This window comes from Seriola aureovittata, chromosome 14, assembly GCF_021018895.1.
Source record: "Seriola aureovittata isolate HTS-2021-v1 ecotype China chromosome 14, ASM2101889v1, whole genome shotgun sequence".
NCBI classification, from domain to species: domain Eukaryota; kingdom Metazoa; phylum Chordata; class Actinopteri; order Carangiformes; family Carangidae; genus Seriola; species Seriola aureovittata.
Genome location: NC_079377.1, coordinates 25328205 through 25353097, shown reverse-complemented (window position 1 = coordinate 25353097; position 24893 = coordinate 25328205). Strand labels below are relative to the sequence as shown.

The 24893-nt window shown below is 42.9% G+C and overlaps 1 protein-coding gene across 1 annotated transcript; it reads right to left on the bottom strand.

Annotated features, from left to right (window-relative positions):
- Positions 1–215: 215 nt before the first annotated feature.
- On the bottom strand, positions 216–24893 carry LOC130181460 (TBC1 domain family member 12-like). The gene is made up of 13 exons (XM_056395697.1): positions 23080–24893; positions 14636–14774; positions 10500–10633; positions 9652–9734; positions 9085–9202; positions 8891–8997; positions 8222–8305; positions 8026–8120; positions 7512–7583; positions 7072–7200; positions 6834–6943; positions 5404–5662; positions 216–5100 (listed from the first exon to the last, which is right to left on the bottom strand). The coding sequence occupies exons 1-13, from the start codon at positions 24543–24545 to the stop codon at positions 5029–5031; spliced, it is 2868 nt and encodes a 955-aa protein (XP_056251672.1). The 5' UTR covers positions 24546–24893; the 3' UTR covers positions 216–5028.

Genomic DNA, 24893 nt, shown 5'->3' with positions numbered 1-24893 from the left:
CAGCGGTGCAAGCCTTATAATTGCATAACCCCGTGATCAGCCTGTGGTAATGACATTTTTCTTCTCTTTGTGAGTCAGGGTTTGATTTCCTGGGCAACAGCCACATGAAATTCATCTTAAAAATCTATTCAAGGACCTGGAAAAAGTTTTCAAGCAGCCCTTGCATTAAGAATTAAAAATTGAACAGGCAAAAGGACAGACAAGGACAGACAAAATTCAGTTTGCTGAGATATTTATTTACACATTTAACTAGTGGCCATTATATGAAAAGAAAAAACATTTTTACAGTTTATTTACATCACCTGTAAGGCATTATAAAAAAATTGTACATTTGAAATTTGACAGGACAAAAAATAACAACACATAAAACAAACAAAGCTAAATGAATTTACATGAAAGTATAAAATACAACTGAAAGATAAAACTTAAATAAAATGAATACATGGAACAAATGGGAAGAAAATGTCACATTAATTTCATCTTCTTCCCTCTGCAGCTGTTTGAATGTTTCATCAATAATGCGGAGTGAGGTGAGACGAGGGAACGTTAAACCAAACCACTGAGGTTTCTGGGTAATTATACTGAATTACTGTCGATACTTCTCCCGTCAAAACCGAGACTATTGCACTTTTATTTTGAAACTGAGGAGTGTGTAGACGACACGCCTCCTTCATCTTCAACACATCTGTGTCTATTTTGGGATTACACGTCATTTTACGTCGTAGAGACAACCGCTGATGTTGATATCATTTTGTCATCTAACATCTTTTCTTTCTTCCATATTTCATTTATAATTTGCTTTGTTGTGTTTTTCATAAATTTATCTAACAGAAAACTTGCGATTAATCGATATGACAACAAACATCCAGATAAATATTGTAAATATTGTTAACATTAATAAAAGAAAATCTGCCGAATTAATCTAAAATTTTCCTTAAATATAAGTAATTCTTTTAAAAAAAAACTTGAACTAAAGAAACCATGTTATGGAACAGACATTAAACTTTATATATTTTTCATTTTGGACAAACAGATACTTTATCTTCAGCTTGATTTTTATTATTAGTTGTTATTAAAAATGGGGAGTTACTTTCGAAACGCTGCAAAATGTTTTCGACACAGAATTTTTATTTATTTATTTTTGGCAAAACATTTGGACGTTGATGTTGTCAGAGAAAAATGTTACTTCAGTTCTGACGGTTTTCATCTTCAACGTTAAGGCTTAAGAATATTTTTCTCAAGAAAACCGTCCTGAAAATTACCGACAGTCCATCAAGTAATAATACACGTTTACAAACGATGCTAAAACTGTGTCAAGATGTTTAACTTGTGTTCACCCCAAACTCACAGATGTGTTGAAAATAAAGTTTTCATCTTGAACAAAACAAAGTCACATTCGTTCCTCTGGTTCGTGTTTGGAGATGAGATTTCTGCTACTGAGACAAAAAAGGATTTAATTAGTCGAAACCTGTTTCTGTTCATGTTGAAACTGTAAGTACATTAATGGGAAATGATTTCATTAACAATTAATAAGCCTGTTTTCCTTCATTACTGCCAGTTCGTTAACGAGTGTAATTAGTGTACCTGTATAAAACAACGGCTCGTGTTCACAAAGTGCTCGTTATCTTCATCTCTCCTCCTCTGATTCGTCACTAACAGGAGTGTGTGGATCCTCTGGAGGTTTAAATAACTGAGTCAGTGACACTTTGAAATTAATGAGAAAGTGCTGTTTGTAGCTGAGTGAGCGACGAGAGCGGAAACAGCTGATTTTCATCTTTAACTTTTAGTTTTTGGGCATTTTAGTTTGAGTTACTGTTCAGTCTGAGCGACATTAACTTCCAGTCTCCATCTTTTAATGTCAAGTGCTTCCTTAACACTTTGGTCAAGTTTTATTCTGAAAACACACCTCCTCAGTTAACTTCCTGGCTAGCTGAGAACAGGTGTGTGTCTGTGTCTTAGTGTAAAGTTTCTGTAGTTTGAGAACAACATCTGAATCTAAACTTCTTCTTTAGGACGTCTCAAAAACACTGAAACCTACATGTTTGTGGACTTGGCCTCGTGCTCTGGTTTGTGTGTTTTTGCTGTAACACTGGTGTGAAGCAGGAACACTCAGCAGAGCAGCAGCAGCCTGGAGGTGTGAACAAGGTTCAACACTGTGTGAAACTCAACAGCAGCAGCGACAGCCTGGACTCGGTTCACTGCAGATTTTCAATTTGCTGCTGCAGACGCTCGCCGTCTTCGCTCTGCGCGGTTTGAAATTCAAAAGATAAAGAAAATCTGCTTCACCGTCCTCTCTACCTCCTCCTCTTCCTCCCGGCTGCTCGTTGTCTGCTGAGTTTCCCGCTCTAACGACTGACAGAAGCTGCAGTCGATGGCGGCTCAGGGAGAAAACTACAGAGCGGCAGCTTGGTCCACGGTTTTGTGTGTGTGTGTGTGTGTGTGTGTGTGTGTGTGAGAGAGAGGTAGGGATGAAATGGAGGTGAATGGTACATTGATAGTGTGTGTAAATCAAAGGAGTGTTAAACACAAAGTGAAGGGGGCGTCGTCTTGTGTCTGAGGTTCAGAAAGAAGAAACGTGCTGCTTTCAATGACATCATTCAGTGTGTAGGGTGAATGTGTCACACTCATTTTCATCATCCATTAATCTGCTAATTGTTTCATTTTCAGTTAATAGACTAATTGTTTCAGCTGTAAAAACAATTAATATGCAACTATTTTGTAAACAATAAATTGTTTTTAAAAACCAGTTCCAAACATTAAATGTGATTTTTCTACCTTCTATGATAAAAAGATGAATATTGTTCAGTTTGTGACTGTTGATCAAACAAAACCACCTGCAAGCAACAATTATATTCATGATCGAGGAATCTGCAGATGGCTTTCGATTATTATTTTCTCAATTAATCATGTAGTCGATAAAATGTCTGAAAAAAGAGAAAATGATCCGTCCATGTGAATCTGAGGCGACGGCTTCTCGTGTCTAAAACACAAACGTTTTCAGTTTACAAAGATAGAAACAAAGAAAATCTTAATTTTTGCTTTAAAAAAGACTCAAACAATCGATCGATTATCAAAATGTTTGAAGCTTATTTTTCTACCGATCCAGTTATAGATTTATCATTTATTATTGCAGCTCTGAGAAACTGATTCTGACACATTTTAGAGCATAATCAGCAGATAATCAATAATGACAGATATCATTAGCTGCAGCTCTAATTGTCATTAGTCCATCAGCAGTAAATCTTCACATTGAAGAAGCTGGAATCAGAAGATGTTTGGGGGTTTTTTCTGAAAAAATGATTAATGGATTATGAAAATAATTGCTGATTCATTCAATCAGTCAATCAGGTAATTGATTAACTGACGATATAATTAACCACGTGACAGTGGGGTCAGTACATCAGGACGTAAACGTGAGGTTAACAGCTGACTCAACAAACAACAACAATGGAGGAAAGCTGAGAAGGAAAATGGCCGCCTGTCGTCACCTCCTCCTTGAGTGTCGACACGGAGCTGCTGTTAAAGTCTCACCGGGGAAAAGTAAAACAAAAACAAAAACAAAATACAAACATTTTTTTACTTGCATTTTCACAGACGACGCAGCGAGCGGGAAAAGTTCTGCTACAAAGACTAAAAAGCCTCATTCTCAAGCCAAAACTAGTGAAAGCTAAATGCAAAGCCGCTGCTGCAGCTCCAGGATCTGCATGATGCCGCGCCTAAAAGTTTCTATCTAATCTGCTTTAATTATCAGTCGTGGTCGTCTGCTTTAGTTCCCGCTAACGACTCACAGAGGAAACAATGAGTCACTTAATGCCCCATTAATGAACTCACTCTGTGTGGTTTGTTTGTTTTTTCAAAGAGTTCCTGATGATGCTGCAGAGATAAAGTGCTGAGGGTGAATCTGGATCCTTCGAACACTGCGACGGCCCCACATCCCTGCGTCCTCACTTCCTGTCGGCTCACTGCGCTTCGACGTGGTTCGTCGTGATCTTTATGGATCATTTTGACCTAAACTTGTGACTGTGTCCCTCCCTCACAGTTTGGTTTTTAACTTTCAAATTATTAAACACAAGTAGAAAAGACTCAAAAACATCAGTCACAAAATATTTAGTCATAGTTTGATTAGGATCAATGATGAGATGTGTAATTTGATTCCTTACTATTGATTAGAAAGACGACTGCTGCACCCAAACTTCCCATGTTCAGAGTTTGGTTTTTTTTTGCAAACAGATTAAATTTGAAGAAGCTACGAGACTAATTAATCATCTACAACCAATAATCAGCATCAGCCATGCCACTGCAGGTTCCCATCGTGTTTAGATCCAGAACGGTTCAAGCTAAAACGCAGCAAATGAATCATAGTGTGAGATCAAAACCACAAGGACCCACGTTAATTAGTAATTAATCCACAGAGGAGGTTTTACCTTTTTTCTTTTTGAAGCCTTTAGAAAATTATTAGCACCGAAAATTAGAACTGGAGTCTTTGAGAACGACACAGGGCGTAACACTCTGTGTTAGTGGTGTTTGTGTCGCAGCGTGGAGTTTGTCCTCCCAGCCGGCAGGGGGCGCAACACATTACACTGAGTCAGTTTTTAATTAGTGACACTACTGTTCTTCTCCAAAACATAATCCATCAGGTTAAATACTGACAGCGGCTGTAGAGGTTTACAACTGACCGACCACTTTGGTTTTTCCCGCTCCCGCTGGTCCCAGCACAGATTCCAGGCGACGCCGGAGCCGTTTCCTCCTCTCGTTGCTGTTCGAGCCTCCGCCTTCACGTCATCTCGGCTTGTGCTCGCTTCAAGCTCCGTAGCGAAGCAGCCCGGAGCGAGACTTTAGCTTCGGGCTACGTAGCTTCAAGCCTCACAGGTTAGCCGCTGACGTTAGCATCAGTGTCAGCGCTGACGGGAGGGGGAGGGGAGGGCGAGCTAGCATCCACCTCTGAAGTTCATGTCCGGCCGGCGCGAGCTCCAACCGTCACAGCTAGCGTTTGAAGATAGATGGCGTTAGCGTCGACGTTAGCTAGTGTTAGCTTCTCAGAGCCGGGCTGGTGTTTTTGTCCGTCTCTTTGTTTCCATCCTTCATCAGAGCAGAAAACACCTGAGAGTAAACAGGAAATGAACCGTTAAAACACAGCGTCAGGAGAGGCAAACTGGGCAAATGCTTGAAGCCCCCCCAAGAGGAAGATGGGTCCCTGATGGCCCCTCATATTGGCACATATTGCAATGACACTACAAACACTGCTTCTGCCCGAAAACCCCCTAATTGGGCTCCTGATGGTGTGTGGTGTAGCTTCTACCCATTGCCTGCATGTGAGGCATTCAGGGAACATCTGTAAATTGTAATGTCTGCCAATAGTCTGCATGTTTGGCTTCAATAAGTCTAGGATCCCCACTGACTGACCTGAGCCCAGCGGCGGTTTCTGCTGATCATGTGTGTGTTGGCCATGGCGGCGAACAGCGTGTGCGACTGCAGGTCCTCCGGCAGGCGGGTGAGGAACTGAGCGATGTGGATGAAGTCCATCTGCAGCAGGACGTCCTCGAACAGGCGCAGGATACCCAGCCCCGTCCGAAACAAGCTCTCCTCCCCGTCCCGACAGAAGACGTCCCACACCCGGCACGCCACGTCGAGGGGGAGGGACTTACTGTAGAGAGTGAAGATCCTGGGCAGACGGGACAAAACACACGTTTACAACATATTTAAATAACTGAATGAAAAACATCCATTAAAGGTGTATCATTATTGATCTGTAATGAACGATCGGGCTTCTGGTTTCACTGAAGCTGTGAGATTTAAAATCGATCGATGTATAAAAACTGCTTTTAATGTGGATTCTCAGTCAGAAATAAATGAAATGCATCACTAAAAATATATTTAATGATAATCACCTATAAATTATATTAAATTTATGTTTATAAATATTATTTTATAAACATTTTATAAGTGAACTTCGGCTCCAGCTAAAGTGGATGTGCTGCAGAAAGATATTTCTGGAACAAATCCTGCAGTTCATCAGTAGAACACACAATAAGTGTCACTTATCTGCTGCTAATTTTTGTTTCTTCTTATATTTACGCATTTAATTGTTCATATTATTATATTATATGTATTTTTTAAAGTACTTGATATTGTCTTTTTGCATTTTCTCTTTCTTTGTTCACTTTGCTGCTGTAACTGCACATCTCCCCACTGTGAGACTAATAAAGGAATATCTGATCTTATCTTAATCCTTCAGAATAACAGATAAATCATAACGTATTACTATAGATTAAGATAAAGCTTTATTAATCCTCTGAGCTTCCCAGAAGTATATAAAGTCATTAAATTTCCCTACATTCACCAACAGCAATGATTAACACATTAATACATCATTAATTATAATTATATGTTATTCAGAAATGGACCACTCTGCATAACGAGTACTTTTACTTTAAGTACTTTAATTATAATGTTGATACTACTAACTGCAGGACTTTTACCTACCGTCTGTTTGACTCTAATAGTGTTTATCATTAACGTTGTCTGTACTCATGTCGGCCTATTTACAGTTTCTTCATGCACATTGATCTTAAACAAGATGGGTCTCGTCTTTTTAGTGATTTAGTTTCTATTTTCCCGCAGTCTTAACATCACTTTAATGGATGAAGATCTGAGTTGTAATAAATGCTCTGATTCTAAAAGAGCAGAGATGTTTCCTTCACGTTTACTAATTATTTCTATTTTGCTCATTTTAAGAAAAACTTTGGTAAGACTTTTCTAATTTCATGCATCATAATATTTAATGGCTCCATCTGATGACATGGACAGTGACAGTGGAGTCTCTGATGACTCACCAGTCGATCAGATAGAGGTCAGGGGTCAGGTTGTTGGTCTGGAAGTGGCTGAAGAGTCGAGGCAGATTCTCCTCAAAGAAAACCTCAAAGGCGGCAAAATACTTCAACATCTGCCACAGACGGAGCGAAGAGAGGAAGAGGAAGAGGAGGAGTAAAGATCAGGTGGGAGAAGTTTCCCAGACTGAACACAGCAGGTGGAGCAACATGAATAACAGCTGTTGTGTGTCTGTGTTTGTACCAGCTCGTGGTCGACTCTGAAGAAGGCCATCTGACAGGGTTTGTTGAGCAGGTTGGCGAAGGTGATGAAGGCTTCGGCCTCCTCCAGGTTGAGGATCAGCACAGCAGCAATGAACGACATTCCCTGGACCTGAAGAAGCAGAAACAACAGACGCCAGATCAGCGTCAGAGACCGTATCAAACCTAAATACTCTTTGAACGTCAGCATCAAATGTCTGGTCAGATTCATAATCTTTGTTAATTAGTTGGTGATTTAAATCATAATTTTCCAGATTTTTAGATTTTTTTATTTAAGCAAAGTTGCATTTAACATTTGAACATTTTGATTTATTTTGGCAAGTAAAAAAAATATTTTTCAAGGTGATTTTTCAGAATAAATGTCATAGTTTGAAATCTAATACAGACTATTATCACTTTTGGAGTGTAAGAAAACAAACTTACATATCCAATGTCAGGTCTGTAGCAGGTGTAAGCCCCCAGTACACTGTGGAGGAGGTCGTGGTAAGGACCACCCTGCAGAGAGAAGGGGGGAGGGGGAGGAGGAGGGGGAGGAGGAGGAGGAGGAGGAAGAGGAGGCGGAAGAGGAGGAGGAGGAAGAGGAGGAGGAGGTACAAAGTTAGAATGAAGCTGGAGGTGCTGTAGATGAAAATGAGATAAAAAACTAAAACAACCAGGATTGACCAAAGACCTGCACAATAATATACGAGGAAAAACACACAACATAGAAACTAATGTGATGCGTTAACGATCTCATGGTCTGAGACAGACATGGAACAGATTCAAGGTTTTCAGATTAGTCTTAAAAAGGAAAGAAAGGGATCAGGAAATATTACCTGCAGCCCGTCTCACCCTGATCTTAACCTTAAACCGAGTTGTAAACTGAACCGTAACAAGAGGTAAGAACCAGTCAAACTGTTCTAACACATCTGTCACACATCTGTCACACATCTGTTACCTTCTGGAAGATGAAGAGAGACGGGAAGGTTCTGGAAATGTCCAGTTTGATGAGGTCCAGACTGGACTCTCTGTCGGCCAAAGACGCTCCTCCATCTAAAGAGGAAAGTTATTTCAGTTCAGCTTCCAGTTTTATTTCCAGCTACAGTTTGACAGTTGAGGCTCGTTCATGTATCAGAGGTGTCAGAGAGTCGTACCGCTCTCATTGTCGTTGACTGAACTGGTTTCACTGTAACTCCTCCACTTCTCTTTGGCTCTGGACAGGAAGATCTCGTACAGCTCTGCACAAACACACAAACACACCGAGACTGAAGAAAACTCAAAAACACTCTGCAACAAAAACGAGCACACGCAGAAAGTTTTAATGGTTTTAAGGTTTTGACACAGAAAAAGATCAGAAGTGCCAGAAACTCTTCCTAAGGATTCTAAATCTTTAAAAACACATATACTGTAAATATAGTTTCATTAAAATAGGCTCGGGACTAAAGCAGCTGTTCACTGCAGTTTTAATGAAACCAGAATCACCTCCTCGTGGTCGTATCCCTCCACCACTCAGACTAGTTCCAGGTTACATCCTGTTTTTCCATTTGTGTGAAATTCTGTCATAATTGCTGCAAGGTCTTGAGTGACCTTTGACCCCCAAAATCTAATCAGTTCATCCTTCAGTCCAAGTGAACATTTGTGCCAAATTTGAAGAAGTTCCCTCGAGGTGTTACTGAGACATCGTGTCCAACAGAATGAGACGGACAGACTGCATTTGTTGGGGACTATTTTCAGCGGCGGATTAATCCACATTCGGTGTTGCAGTGAGTATTTGGGGCAGCAGGACGGTGTGTGAAAGTGTGTGTTGTTGCATCAGTTTGTACCTGGTGTGATGTTGAGCTCGTTGCCGATGGCGAGGCTCCACACTCGTCCTCTGACACTGGGAGGAAGTCCCTGCCACCACAGCTCCCTGACGCGCCTCGTTCCCTTCCTACACACACACACACACAGTGAGTTACATTAACATGCTGCACACACACACACACACACACACACACACACACACGTGGAGACGTACATGGTGTCCCAGTGCGGCAGGATCTCGGTGTTCCAGACGACCATGGCGTTGGAGATGCTGTCCTCCTGTCTGTGTCTCTCCTTCATCTGACGCTTCTTCTTCTGCGCTTCTTTCAGCTCTGAGGGGAGAGACGCAGATTCACACCGACACCTGAATACCTGTCTGAGCCGCAGCCAATCAGATCGAGGCAGAACCACGGCTCCGCAACAGAACCTGAAAAATGTTTCCAACCAGTAGAAACTGTTTCGAGAAAATCTTCTGCCGACGGCTCTTCAGATTCACGCTGTGTGGGCGGGGCCTGTTTTACTGTCTCTGTGAGGACCAGTGTGAGCTTGAAACCAGTTTAAGTATCTCGCTGATGAGGAATGGTTTGAAACACTATTGAATGCTGGGAAATACATTGGAAATACAATTTATTCAGTATAAGATAATTCACAGGTTTTATTTTACTCCTTCTAAGCTCCACGTGATGCGTTTACTGACTGATTATTTATGCTGGAAATGTCAGACAGTGTGTGTGTGTGTGTGTGTGTGTGTGTGTGTGTGTGTGTGTGTGTGTGTGTGTACCTCTCCTCTTGGCTCCTGCCACCATCTCCTCGTACTCCTGCTTGTGTCTCTGAGTTTCCTCCTCAGATTTGGCAGGTAGGTTCCTGAGGGACGGACAGACAGAGAGTCACCTGTCAGGTGTTCAGCCACTGCGTCTCCGTCTCTATCCTGCAACTCTCAACTGATGCTCACTGTTGCTAGGCAACTACTGAGTACCAATGTGAAGATCACCACTCTTAAAACTCAGCGCAGATGTTTCCACCACTGCACAGAGTGTATTCACGACACAGTGTTTATATTTACCCTCTGAGGTTTTTCTTGATTTTTACATCGTTTATTAAATCCACTTTTTAAATGTACTTACATATAACATAACATTTAATACCCCAGTGTTTTATATCAAAATCTTCAGAACAATCTCAGCTCTGTCCACACTGAGCTCCACTGTTGTCTCTAACCCTAACCCCGTCCCTAAAGAGGGGATCTGACCCAAGTCCTTCACATCTCTTGTGAAAAAATACCTTTAGTGAAGTGGCTGAACTGTGTTGGTGCTTGAAATGGGTTCAGTAGCACTGGTTTCCTAAAATATATCGATGCATATGTGAATAGAATAATAGATAAATGTATAATAAATGTCTAAAATGTATTTTGTAGAAAGATGGCATTAGCAATAATAATGACAGTAGCTAAAACCAGGAAGACACATATTTGTTGATATTAGTTTGTATCCTAATTAAAACATTTTATGAGTCCAGGTTCCTGAGTGTCAATAAAATCTAACATGAAAATGAAACCACTATAAATCCTGATTCCTCAGTCTGGACCGATGACAGGTGAGTGTCTCGGGTCCAGGTGAGTGTCTGACTCACGCTGGCCGGTCCTCCAGGATGAGCGCTGTGGTGGAAAGAGGTTCAAACTCCAGGTTCTTCCTCCTGCCTGCAGCCGGGGGGCGCTGAGGACACGAGGACATACCCGGGTCGTTCACCTGCTCCTCCTGTGGACACTAAACAAAGTAGAACAATAACAAAATTAGCATCTAACAGCTAACAGCTCTTAGCCATTAGCAGCATGTCAAAGCCTCTTAATTAGCTGTTTCCTCTGAATATCTGAATGAACCATCAACAGTATTATACAGACATATCTCTGGCAGCACATGTACTGGCAGATATGTTAAAAAGATGATTTTATATTGGATATTAGACTCTAATTTAAAACTAAATTTCATATATTTGACCAAAACAACTCACCAAAGGCTCTTTCTTTGTTCAGTTGCCATGGAAACGTAGATGTTTGAATTTCTTTTGGTGAGGCTGTTTTGAAAAAATGAACTTTCACTCTCGACCTTCAACAACTCTTTTTTAAAAAGTGTACGGGGTCTTAAACTTGGAAATTTTAAACGTCTACAATTCCATGACAACTGGGCAGAGGAAGATCATGTGATATGATCGAAAGCACCAACAGCTACTGAAGGGATCTTGTGATAAGATTTTGTCGAGAGCTGTTAAAATAATTTAATTCTTCATAATGTTCTGTTGCTGTCGTCTTTGTCGATAAAGTTTAGCTATAAATCATGTTTGTCATAACATGTTTACGTTACGTAAATACTGAGAACAGAGATGTTATATACCAAACTACACACACACACTCACACACACACACACACACACACACACACACACACACACACAAACAAACAAAGTGATTGTTCATCAGCTTCAGCTCAGTGGGAAGATGTTGAATCAGATTCTGAATAAATCTGTGTGTGTGTGTGTGTGAGTTTGTGTTTGTGAGTGTGTGTTTGTGTGTGTGAGTGTGTGAGTGTGTGTGTGTGTGAGTGTGTGCACTCACACTTTCACATACAACATTAAAGCTGACAAATATGTAGTGTGAACTTTGTTTCCGAGTGTGTGTGTGTGTGTGTGTGTGTGTGTGTACATGTTCTAGCTGCCTAATGAATGTGAACATTTGTGTGTGTGTGTGTGTGTGTGTGTGTGTGTGTGTGTGTGTGTGTGTGTGTGTGTGTGTGTGTGTCCTGCACAATAAACAGTTCATTCACAGGAACAGGGCAGCTGTGGGTCAACAGGACAACAAGCCTTTTATGAGCCGGTGTGAGAGCGTCACCAGCAGGGGGCGACACAGTCTCCTCTGTGACATCAGCTCCACTACGAGCTGACGGTCACATGTATGAAATCATGTGACTGATCCAGTGATTTCCAAGTTTAACTGCACCATGAAAGCTGCTCTGTGTCATTTATGATCACTGAAGACAAAACAAACTTTAAAAAGACAAAGTTCATTTAACAATAAAAACCATAGAAACGATCCTGGAGGTATTTAACACTGAATACTGCTACTTCCACAGTCAATCCCACATTTAGAATAATGTCAACTATTTGTCAACTGCAAAGAGCTCTGAGATCATGTCTTCAGCCAGAAGGTTAACGCTTATATTTTACTGTAATCTACTTAAACTGAGAAGTTACGGCACCGCGCTTTAGTCTGGATTTCTGCTGCGTTCACTGAATTAAATAAAGACTTTTTAATTCCACATACAATGAATTTCAAACCCGGGCAAAGGATGATGGGAAACAAACACCACAGTCTGTCTGATAATCTTTTTACACCGAAATTAATAAGCGTGTTTTTAAAACCTCGACGTTTTTCGACCCTCCGAGGTCTCAGGTCATTTTCTCTCAGGTAAAAACAGGTAAAAGTTACATGACAACCTTTTCTGTTTGAGGGAGTTAAATGAACGGTAAGACGTGCAGACGCCGTCATGTCAGAGCTGATTAAACCGAAACAAAAACAGAAGCTGGACATGTTACTTCAGCTTTGACCTGCTGCTCCAACAGCCTCCTCTCAACCTGCTGCAGGGATTTACTCCCATTCACACCAGGGGCTTTATGAGCGAGGGGGCAGCACTGATGCTGGCTGATGAGGCCTGGCTTACAGCTCATCCTAGAGGTGCTGGATGGGGGGGCGACAAAGGTCAAGGTATTTTTAGCCATTATTCACGACTTAACACTGCATTTGTGACAAGACTTTACACAAGCTGTTAATATTTCATACGACTCTGGATAAACAGGGATGTAACCTGGAACTAGTCTGAGTGGAGGAGGCAGGTTGATTCATGCACAGTGGGTTTGGATAAGTTTACCACAGGTGTAAAAAAAAACCTCTAATGCAGAAGTGATCGATGTGTCAAAGTCACGGATCCTGATACTGAGGATCACGACACATGATCAGAGGCAGGATCATCACTGGGGCAGTAATCCCTCTGAGCCGATGAGCTAACTGCTGCATTGCTGCACAAACTGAATTTAAAGGAAGCAGATTGAGTGGAGCCCTCCTCCTCCTGCTCCTCCTCCTTCTCCTCTTCCTCCTCCCCCTCCTGCTCCTCCTCCTCCTGCTCCTCCTCCTTCTCCTCCTCCTCCTCCCCCTCCTGCTCCTCCTCCTCCTGCTCCTCTTCCTCTTCCTCCTGCTCCTCTTCCTCCTCCTCCTCAGCTCTGTGTCTGACGTGTCAACTGACTGAAGCCAAACCACATCTGGCCCGCTCCTTCCCTGATGAATCATCTGACTCCAGCTGCTGTCATGTGAGCGGAGCGAGCGAGCGCAGAGGCCAGACGCTTCGCTGTCAGCGACGTCGGCTCTCGTCCTGCGTCCTCTCTGCCTTCACACTGCACAGGGAGGTCAGAGGTCACGGCAGCAGCAAACAGGAGCTGGAGTAAGGACGGTGGAGATTTTGGCACCTTGCTAAAAAGGTACTTCAGCAAGTACAGCTCTGCCTCGAGCAGAGAGACGACTTTCACAGTTGGACTGATGAGAAAATCAAACCTCATCTAATTAAACTCAACCAGAGAGAGGGAAGCTGCTGCTGCAGAGTGTGTGTGTGTGTGTGTGTGTGTGTGTCCTGGATACCACCTGCTCTCGGTGGCTGGAGAGGAACAGCTGTGTGTGTGTGTGTCATTGCTGGCAGGACCTTATACAAAGCAGCAAATGGGGCATAGAGGGGTGAATTATATGTATGTGTGTGTGTGTGTGTGTGTAATCATCTGCAGGCAGTGTGTATGTATGTGTGTGTGGACGTTGCCTAGCGACCACATACACACAGAGTAAATCCATTTTACAGCCTCGGTCCAGCCTCCATGTTGTATGTAAACAGATGCTCATGAGGCCGAACACTCAGACTTCTTCACCCGCTGGATTTTAGCAACAAGTTCCCACAGAAACACAAAGCAGCATCTGGACTCTATAAACAGCTGTTTATAAGAAACGCAACTCAAACGGAAATACCACAAACACTCAACATGATCTTTGACGTGATTTACGAGTCGGAAAATCAGGAAAAATGTCAAAGAGCTTCAGGCTGTCGTCCTCCATCGTCTTGTTTTGTCTGAACCAACAGTAAAAAAAAAAAAAAACAACACTAAGTTATTCTGTTTATTGTTAATGAAACTGGAGAAAAGCAGCAAATAATTAATTGATTATTCTTTCTAAAAAATGTTCAGTTTGGTTTCACATGTGCAACACGTCTGAGCGATGAATCTAATTTTATTTACGATCACGATTTTGTTTTCAGACGATCATGAATACAAGATAATCCAGATCGAACGATTATTAATTTGTGTTTTCAGTTGATTGTGGAAGCACACTAATCTTACTACACAGTTGACCTTATTTATTTTCATTAATTTTTAAATTATATATTTCATTGTATATATTTATTATTTTATTTATTTATCTCATTTTTTTTAAATTTATTATTATTTTTTTTTTCCGTTGAATTGTATTTAAATTGAAGAAAGTTTTTTTAAGTTCCAAAGTCAAAGAGGAATTGTGTGAAATAATCCTGATCTCAATATTGATCAAAATAATAGTGATTAGGATTTTTGCCTTGATGGAGCAGCTTGTGTTTTTTAAACTGTGAAAAAATAAATAAAAAAGAAAAGCTCAGACTGAAAACTCTGGAGAGGAAGATGTGAATGTGTGTGTTTAAAGAACCGACCTGCTCCGTGGACAACGTGGAGGCGGCGTCTTTAGTTGGATCGACCTCTCTGCCTCCTGCTGTCTTCCCGAACAGTCGCCACCCTGTTGCATTGTGGGACGATGCCTTGGGCTCTTTGGATTTCCTAGAAAATAGGCTCCTGGAAGAGAGGCAGAAAGAAAGGGCTCAGCATTTCTGATTATCATCGTGAACATACCGAACCTTTAAAGTCTTTAAATCTAAAACCAGAGGAGCGGGAGAAGGAAAGTGTCGGATGTAAAAAGATCTTTATTGGAGGTTTCAAAGGAAGGTTGTTTCTGTTTTGGTGTTGATGACATGATCGCTGTAGGAAAACATTTCCACAGGACTGAAGCTCCAAACCTGACATCAGTCCAGCCTCAGCTGACTTTCCCCCTGTGGTTAACACAGATATCACAATGTGTTGAACAGAACTGTTTGTGGGCTTTAATCACTAACTGACTGACTCACTAATTTATTATCTATGTGTATTTTAACATTATCTGGTTCTTTCTAAGTCTGAGCAACAAACTGATATGTAACAGGAGCTGTAATAAATTATTACTTTCATTATTAATTCATCTCTATTTTTCCATTAATCATTTAAATAGAAAAGTAGGAAATGCCCCTCGAGATTTTATTGTTAGTATTTATTACTGGTAAAAGGAGTCTTATTGTGACTTATTAATAAATGATGTTTTACACTTTACATTAAAGCTCCTTTTACCAGTTACAAATAATAGGAACTAATTAGTCAGATTATTGAGTCGTAAGAATTAACTTGCTCCTGCCAAATACTGAGCCTGCATCAATGTATGAAAACTGTGTTATAACTTGCTTATAATTGTTTATTTATGATTTATAAAATGTAAACAAGCTAATTAATAAACTAGTTATAAACCATCTATGAATCCTTGATAAGAGTAGTCTTATTGTGTCGGCTCAGTCGTGTTACCTCATGTGGAGATAGAGACTGTAAAGACACTTAAAATTATACAACACTTAAATTATAATCTTTAATGAATTAAAAAAATAAATTAAATAACATTAATTGTGGCACATGCAAAAGTTTGGGCACCCTGCAAACTCCGTACCTCCTAACCCCCCCCCCCCCCCCCCCCCGGCAGATGTGACAGCTTGCTATCACTTTCTGTAGCAGCTGAGAGTCTTTCTGTTCCTGATTGACAAATCTTCACCCACTCTGGATATTTTTAGGCTTCGCTGCACTAACAACATGTTGAAGATCTACCCACAGATTTTCAGTCCGAGCGGCTGAGTCCTGACTGAGAACAGGCAGCACAATTATCTCTTATTTTTCCAGTGGAAAACTGAAATTGCAGAAAAATAATTCAGTTCCTCAAACAAACATATGAAGAAATGCAGAGACAAAGAGTGAAGACGTAGTGCGGTGAATTAATCCTCATCATCATTCTGACCACAGTCGTGCAGCTGCAGCAGTTTTTTATTTATTTTTTTGAAGTGATGCTGGAGGGAAAAAAAAAAAGCTGCCAGATCAACAGTTTTACGTTCGTGTCAGTCGACGAGTCTGAAGAGGAAGAGGGACGAGGAACTGCAGGAATTATGAGAAGGAAGTGGAGCTACGAAGGAGAACAAGAACACACACACACACACACACACACACACACACACACACACACACACACACACACACACACACACACTGTGGGCCAAGTAGACAGCCAAGCAAATATTATTCCTCCGCTCTCTGCAGGCGCAAGTTTCTTCACTCTGAAGTGTTTGTGAGAGAGAGAGCGAGAGAGAGAGAAGGGGAGAGAGGGAGAGAGAGAGGGAGAGAGAGAGAGAGAGAGAGAGAGAGAGAGAGAGAGAGAGAGGGAGAGAGAGAGGGAGAGAGAGAGAGAGAGAGACAGAGAGAGAGAGAGACAGAGAGACAGAGAGAGAGAGAGACAGAGAGAGAGAGGGAGAGAGGGAGAGAGAGAGACAGAGAGAGAGAGAGAGGGAGAGAGAGAGACAGAGAGAGAGAGAGAGAGGGAGAGAGAGAGAGAGAGACAGAGAGACAGAGAGGGAGAGAGAGAGACAGAGAGAGAGAGAGAGGGAGAGAGAGAGAGAAACAGAGAGACAGAGAGACAGAGAGGGAGAGAGAGAGAGAAGGAGAGAGAGAGAGAGACAGAGAGACAGAGAGGGAGAGAGAGAGAGAGAGAGACAGAGAGAGAGAGAGAGAGAGAGAGAGAGAGACTCCAGACTTATGTCAGGAACAGCCCTGTAACTAACGATCATTAACCTAATTGATTAGAGCTGCACAATTGATCAAAATATAATCAAAATTACAATATGGTCATGTGCAATATCCCAATCAGAGGAGCTGTGTGACGCCCGGGGCGACAAATCTTATTCTCCAGACGTGAAGGAACATGTTTGTTTTGTACAAGATCAACAAAAATCACATCATCATCATTTTAAAAGAATTTTCTGTGAAAATTAAATTAAAAAAAAAAAACACGATTTGACGTCTTGACTCATATCACAATCGCAATATCTGCTAAAGTGGATTTGGATTATTGATCAGAAAATACTGAAATGGTGAAAACTAATGATTCAAACTTTGAGTTTCATCTGAACAAGAGCCTAAAACTCCCAGAGCATTCACTTCCGACTAATCGATAAATTGGCATATTGTTTATTAAGATAATATAAATAAATGCTAGATAAATAAGATAATATAGCTATAGCTATCGTTTTGATAATTGATTGATCATTTTTAAGACAAGATTGTAAATGTTCTGCGTGCAGCTTCTCCCATGTGAAGATCTGCGGTTGTGAACTGAAGACGTTGTTTGTTGGACTGAACGAAGCCGACACCGTCACCGTCTCCGTCCTCCATGACAGACTTCATCAGCTACAGCCGTCTCTCTCGGTGATAATCTGGCCGCCGGTCTGAGTTATATAACTGAACACAGACTGACGAGCTGCGACAGACAACGGCGTGTTTATCTACTTTCTCACTTGTGGTGAAACGCACCGGGAATAGAAAAAGAGGAAGTTAAACTTATGTTGGTTTGGTCTGAGACTGCTGCTCTTTCACTTACATTAGTCAGAGTCCACGTTACAGTAGGTTGGAGGTTTTGGTTTTAGCTGTTGCTGGTTTATAGTAGGACGGAGTAACAGGGCCACACGGAGGGAAAAACATCTGATATTACAAGAATAAAATTATGATATTAAAAGAAAAGTTGTAATATTATGAGAATAAAGTGGTAATTTCAGGGTCAGGAAAAGGTTGTGAAGAAACTCTATTGTATTGTTGACAGACAAACAGCAGCTGACTGTCCTTTCACCTGTTTGATTGATTGGTTGCTTGTAATATTCCTAAAAATTATGTTTTTTTTTCTCTTATAATTTTACATTTTCTCATTATATTACAACTTTATTCTCGAAATTTCAGATTTCTTTTTTCCCCTCACTGTGGCTCTAGAGTTTAGAGATCACAGATAAAAGCCTGGAACCTACAGAGGATCAAACACCGAACTTAAAACTATATCAGCTTCTACAAACCACTGATCGCTCCAAACAGACACACCTGAAATCCTCAGGTATCTGCCTTTGAGAAGGAAAATAAAAGAGCTGCTAGCTGTGTTGGTCCGTCAGATACAACAGGTTGTGTTGTCACTTCTCACACTCCGGCTTCACTTTGTGTCGCTCACATCAAACTGCTCCTCAGATCACACGCTGCCTTGTTCTCACACACACACACACACACACACACACACACACACACACACACACACCTGTAGCTACAAATCTAACACTGTAGCTCATGTTTTGTTTAACAGAGCATGACAGAAGCCATAAATGGATGTGTGTGTGTGTGTTTGTGTCAGGGTGTGTGTGTGTGTGTGTGTGTGTGTGTGTCAGGGTGTGTGTGTGTGTTTGTGTCAGGGTGTGTGTGATAGGATCTAACCTAATTCCCAAAGTGCAGTGGACAGGATGTGTGTGTGTGTAAATAATTAAGCACGGGAGCTAATTAAATCCCCCTGCATGAAGCTAAGCTAACGGAAATTAACAAAAAGAATTACGGGGCCGAGGCAGAACAGGTTACAGACGTCGACGTTGAACCACGAACCAAGTGACCGCTGACAGCTTCAGCTATTGCACTAAACTTTCCCAGATGAGAGATTTAATTTAATCCTGATTTGTGTGTAGTTTTGTAGTTTTTATTCCTGTGCTTGCTCCTTTCTGTACCTACGACACAGTTTGAGGCCCATTTGTTGATGTGACATCTAATTTCCCCCCCGAGGACCAGTGAAGTGTTTTCGTCTCTTATCTAATCTCAGATAAATAAATCTCTCCCTCTGTGGCCAAAAACAACTTTAATTGTATTTTTTGGGTTGAATTCTTCTGGTAAAAGTTTAGCTGTTTCCCAAGATACAACAGCAGTGTCGCATTTTTTTAAACTAGAATCACCTCCTCGTTGTTGTATCGCTCCGTAACTCGGACTAAGTTCAGGTCACATCTCTGTTTATCAGTCAGATGAAATATGAACCATGTGTGTGAAATTTTGCTGTGAAGACTTGGACGTCCTTTGACCTTTAGCCATGAAAATCTAATCAGTTCATCCTCGAGTCGAAGTGAACGTTTTTGCTAAATTTGAAGAAGTTCCTTCAAGGCGTTACGGAGATATCGTGTCCACGAGAATGAGACATGCGGAGGAACAAGCTGAAAACAATATGGCTGCCGCTCTGACTGTCGCCGGCGCGGAGGAATAAAAAATAAATGTTAAACTGAAGCCAAAATCTGATTTTGTGGATAAACAGCACAATATTTCCCACCATATTATATTTTTCTTAATATCAAATAAAAGAATGCTGTTGTACATCAACACGTGGCAAATAAAACTTTGTCCTGCTGACCTGAGACATAAAATACAATAATATAGTATAAAAACACAAATAGGAATCTCAGCTGAAACAGGTTTCTTCACCATCATGATGACTGTGTCGTATTGAACTCTGGCTGATTAGAAATGGGGCAGGATGGGTTGATTAGGATGGAGAGCTGTAATTTCCATGATTTCACAGGTGGATAAATTGAACCTTGAAACAAAAAGGTCACAAACTCTAAAGTTGTGTTTTGTAAAGTGGCTCTGGGAGTTGGAGGTTAAAATAAAGTCACATTCCTGCTTGTATTTGCTCTGTGTGGATTTGATCTCCCTCCCCCGTCGTCCTGCCCCTGAACCAAACAGCCAGCGTGGAGGTTTTCCTCTCTCCGTCTGTCTGGGTTTCCTCTGAGACGCCGTGACATTCGGGGGGGGGGGGGGGGGTACCCAGCTGCCGAGGCCCGCGTCCAAACCAAAAACCAGGAACCCGGCCTGACACGAGATTTAACAACCAGAAATGTTCCTGCACCTGCCGGTCAGACGGGATTTTACTGCCTCAGACACCAAACAGAAGCGACCTCTCCCCCTCCGGCTCTGAGCTGCTCCGCTGTCTCTGTCGGATTCTTAAACATTTATTTTTCACTTCCTCGTATGGGAACGCTGTCAGGGTTTATTACATTGTTTTCCAGCTGTTGAACTCAGTCCACGCCACAGAAGCTGACGCTGCTAGCAGGTTGACCACACCCACCTCAAACTGGGACAGAAAACACTTCAGACCTTGATGATGGCTCATTGCAAAAGGTTATTTTAACTCCATTATACATCATCCAATCTGCCTCAAAGGTCAGGTTTGATGGCAGTCCCCGTTCTCTCTCTCCCTCCTGCAGCTTCTGAGGTTTGACCAGTTATCAGTTTGTTATCAGCTGGTCTCTCTCCCTCCTCTCGCCTCCGGGCGGCCGCCAGCGGCACTTTGCTCTTTCCTCAACCAACCTGCTCGGCGCTCCTCTGACTTCTGGAAAGGCTGCAGGCACTTCCTGGTGTCAGTCTGAGCTCTAGAGGTTTTTCTACCACACATACACTTTGATTCTGGTTTAGTGCGAGACATTGCTCTGATACCACCATCTGTGCATTTCTATAACCGATCTGTTGACTCCTCCCTAACATCAAATACTGTGAGTGCAGCATCATGTTTGCACCTGCGAGGGCGGCTGCTCAAACCCGATCTGAAAAAGATCATGTGATCACGAGACATCTCTTTTCAGGAACTGAGAAAACGCCGTCTTTTTTCACACCTGACCTCCCACAGTCACAACACCTCTGCTGCGTGGCGGCGACGGCTGTGCGGAGGTTAAACGGCGTGATGAATCGGCTTCAGAAATAGGACGCAGAAGAGCAGAGGGAGCTGTGAATGTGGGCTAAGCCCTGAGGAAAGAGGCTGTGCCGAGTCAATGCTCACTGAGCCCTGCTGTATCACTTACTGCACGTATACTTAACTGGGGCGTGATTAACATGCAAGCTCTTACGCAGCTATAGGCCCCAGACTGAAGCGCTGCGACCAGGAAAAGGCAGACACGTGTCAAATGGTCAAGTCAGCCGGTTAACATCCTCTTTAATCTCCATAACAACAGACACTGATATCAAATATGATCTTTCAACGATCATGACAACAAGATAATCCAGATAAAACGAGTAATTTATATTAATTTGTGCTGGATTCTGTTTCGCAAAAAAATTTAATCCCCCCCATCCACTTCCTGGTTACGTTTCGGCGCACGTTAGCGGCGTACGCAGGAGTGCGTCATCTTCAGAGACTTTCTAAATAAAGCCAGGAGAGACCACGGTCAGATATCTTTAACTTATATTGTGTATAAACTACGTAAACACAAAGCTGTTTGTTTGATATGTTTTTTATGTTGTTTTGTTTTTCTGTTGAATTGTATTTAAAGTTTAAAGTTCAATAAATGCGTGGTGTTTCCAAAGTCAATGATTAATCCTGTTAAATAATCATGATCTCAATATTGATCTAAATAATCGCGATTATGATTTTTATTATATTCAGTGCATGTCGTCATCTGATGATTCCCAGCGTTGGAGAAACTTCTTTATATCTCCAGAGGGAGGGATTTAGGAAAAACAAAAATGGCGCAGTTAGATTTCTAATTAGCAGCTAAAGGTCAAACAAACATATAACGCCCATGTTTGCAAAAAAGCAAAACTATCTATTGAAGCTTCTGATGAGCACAAATCCACACGTGCGCACACAGAGGAAAAGATGGAAGTCAGTAGTTTAATAACTGATCAAACGGCTGGTTCTGAACCAACTGGTCCTGACGTTTGTCTCGTTTTATTCTTGTGAAATACTGGATTGTTGTAACTCCGGGCTCTTTGGTGACGCTGCTTCGAATTACGGAGTCACGTGCACAAAAAGGTTTGGTAGCACCTGTTTTAGAGTCATCACCAAAACAATATGTGAATTTCCTGCCTTAACCAAATCATGCTTTAAGTATTCTGCTTCTTCGCAGGCGCAGAAACGCAGTCAATACTGTCAATACTGTCCGATCATCTTTCTGATGTTTAATATATGAATCGATTCGACAGAGAACTGAGGGTGGGACTGACCTGTCCTTCAGAGACTACTGACTGTTTATACTCTTGTTTATGGCAGGATGGATGCTGCATGGTGGCAGTGAGTGCAAGGACAGGAAGTCATGACAATAACATTTTTTTGAGTTAAGTATCTGAAATTAAAATGTACAGGTTTCTACGTGTTGAATGCAGTCATCATCCTGCTAGTAGAGTTAGCTAGTTAGCTTCAGCTCAGGCCTGCAACTTCTCTCATGTAATTTCCAACCCTGTCTGCTTTTCGTCACAGTCTCCAACTACATTTCTCCATCGGTTCTGGTTCTGGCACACACACACACACACACACAGCAACAATACCTAGCACAGCAGTCAAAATCTACTGTGAGTTTACTGCAACCACCCTGCATCTCTGCAGTGCTAAAAGAATAGTTTTTCTCTGTTGAACATCATTATTATTAATTGTTAAACTAATAATTTGTGTATTTTAGCTGCTGATCAGTCTTATTTTGGGATTTTAATAAAGGAAATGAAAGCAGTGATTTATCTAAGCTCACCTCTAAAATATAGGTCTGTAAATGTGACATTTTCCTGATTAAAATGTTGATGATAATAAGTTGCATTGCAGCTTATTGTTGTATATTCTCAGACAGAAAGGTGACACTGTGGATGCACAGAGAAGTGGAGGCTGTTGTTGTTTTGTTTTTTCCCTATAAACCAGATCAGCAGTTTGTGGGGAAAGAATTCAAGTCTTTATAAACAGCTGGGGAGTGAGGATTGCAATTTTTTTTTTTTTTTTTATATAAAGTCAAATCTTGACTCACATGAGTACGGGTCCTTGTAAGGTCAAAAAATAAGGAGTATGTTTGTGTTAAAGCTGGTGGTTGTTTGGTTTTACTGGCAGCCACATGCTCTGGGGCTTTTTCATATTTACCACATCACTGGACTGTGTTGACACATTCACCACCTCTGTGTGTGTGTGTGTGTGTGTGTGTGTGTGTGCTTTGGTTTTTTTTACCTGGTGAAGAAATCAGCGATGCCGAACCTCTTTGGCATCAGCTTGGAGTCCGAACCGTCTGTCTGCTCGGTCAGGTCCGGGAGTTTGTCCGGGGCGCTCTGCCTGCGACCCGCTTCCAAAACGTTCCGAAAGTCCTCCTCGTGCCCATCCTCTCCAAAATAAAAGCCCCCGTCCTCGTCCGGGGACAACGGGGTGGCATCGCAGCTGAGGGACACCGCGTGGTTGGGGTTAGTCCACAAACTGTGCGGCCTGACGGGTAAACAGAGGTCGCTGAAGTCCTCCTCGTCCTCCCCGGTGTTGGGCTCTGAGAGCGGGCTGTCACCGTTCAGGTTGGACAGGGTGGACGGGCAGGGCGAGGGGACTTTGGCACTTGACCCCGGGGTGGGGGGATCCTTGGGGGTGGCTGCGGCGGAGGGATCGGGCTCGAGCTCAGCCGCAGCTGGCGCATCCTCCCCGGACCACTGTGACACCAACCTCCCGCTGTAGTCGCTTTGGCTCCGCAGACAAAAACCCGACCCGGACCCGTTTTCTTTCCTCTCCCCCAGGTCGAAATCAATGTCTGTGTCCGAATCGGGACAGTCACGTGTTTCTCCCGCTGCCTCCACTATGTGCAAACCGCCGTTGGCGACTATCGCTTCCTCACAGTCCACGTCGCACGGACCGAGTCTCAGGCCCAGCAGCGGGCTGGAAAACACGGTCGGTTTGTAGTAGGTGATATCCGCCTCGGGACCGTCGCACCCCGGGCTGTCAACACCGTCAACACCCCCGTTGGGCATGTTTCCCCCCGCGGTGCCAGCGCAGTTCCGCTGGTGCTTCCCGGTGCATGGCAGCCGATCGAGGGGGGTAGAAGTCCTGATGCCGCCGGTGACTGCGCCACCGCCCGTCGCCTCTTCACCCACGGGAACGTCCGGGGTTTCCCCTGTGCTCTCCCCCGCAGGATGCTGCCGCATCTGTCGGCCCGTTTCTGCTGAAACCCGACCCCCGAGCACAGCTGGACAGGAAGCAGTTCCTCCTTCCTCTCCTCCTCCTCCTCCTCCTCCTTCTTCTTCTTCTTCTCCTTCCAGCGCGACCATCGTCGGACCGAGTGACTCAGTGAATCCGTTCAGGCCAGTGTGGTCGCCCCGAACCCGCGAAAACACACACCTGTCCGTCAACCGGTCGGGGAGGCACTTCTCCGCCGCCACCAAATCCAACATTATCTCCCTCTCGTGTGGGGGCGGCTGTACTGAGGCGTCTGTGTTTACATTCCTCCCGTTGCCGGTCACGTAAATATGACCCTTCCCGGCTTCCTGACCCCCGCTGACACCGGCTAGCAGCGCTATGCTGCGGTCTTTGAGTGCGATGTAAGATTTGTGACCCGCTTTCCCTCCTCCTCCTCCTCCTTCTCCTCCTTCTCCTCCTTCTCCTCCTTCTTCGTTCTCGTTCAAGTCGACGGCAAACGAGCCTCCTCCGTCCTCCTTCTCCATGACCACTTAGTCCGCCAAGCGAGCCTCGGCCCCCGGCGTAAAATCCTGCGACGAGTGCCCCTGCCTCGTCGGCCGAGCTCCGCAGCAGCAGGTTTTGTTGTTCTGCGAGGAAGGGGCTACCATTTTAGCCAGCAGTACTCCAGCGTTACCTGACGCTCACCGGGTGTACCGTGTTCATTTCCGGTGCCTTAATAAAGAATAATATTTCCTCCGTGTCGCGAAGTTAACGTCGCCGCCGGGCAGAAGATTAATTAAATCCCTTAACGTTCAGCTGCGGCAGCGGCATTCCGGCCACAGACCAGCGCCATCTTGAAAATATCCCAACAATGACGTCACCCCCCCCACCAC

Coding starts and splice junctions, on each gene's coding strand:
- LOC130181460 (XM_056395697.1), bottom strand. CDS start 24,545: ATGGAGAAGGAGGACGGAGGAGGCTCGTTTGCCGTCGACTTGAACGAG. Junction 9,203..9,651: donor GGCAGGAGCCAAGAGGAGAG/GTACACACACAC, acceptor CTCTCCCCTCAG/AGCTGAAAGAAGCGCAGAAG. Junction 7,584..8,025: donor CTCTCTTCATCTTCCAGAAG/GTAACAGATGTG, acceptor TTCTCTCTGCAG/GGTGGTCCTTACCACGACCT.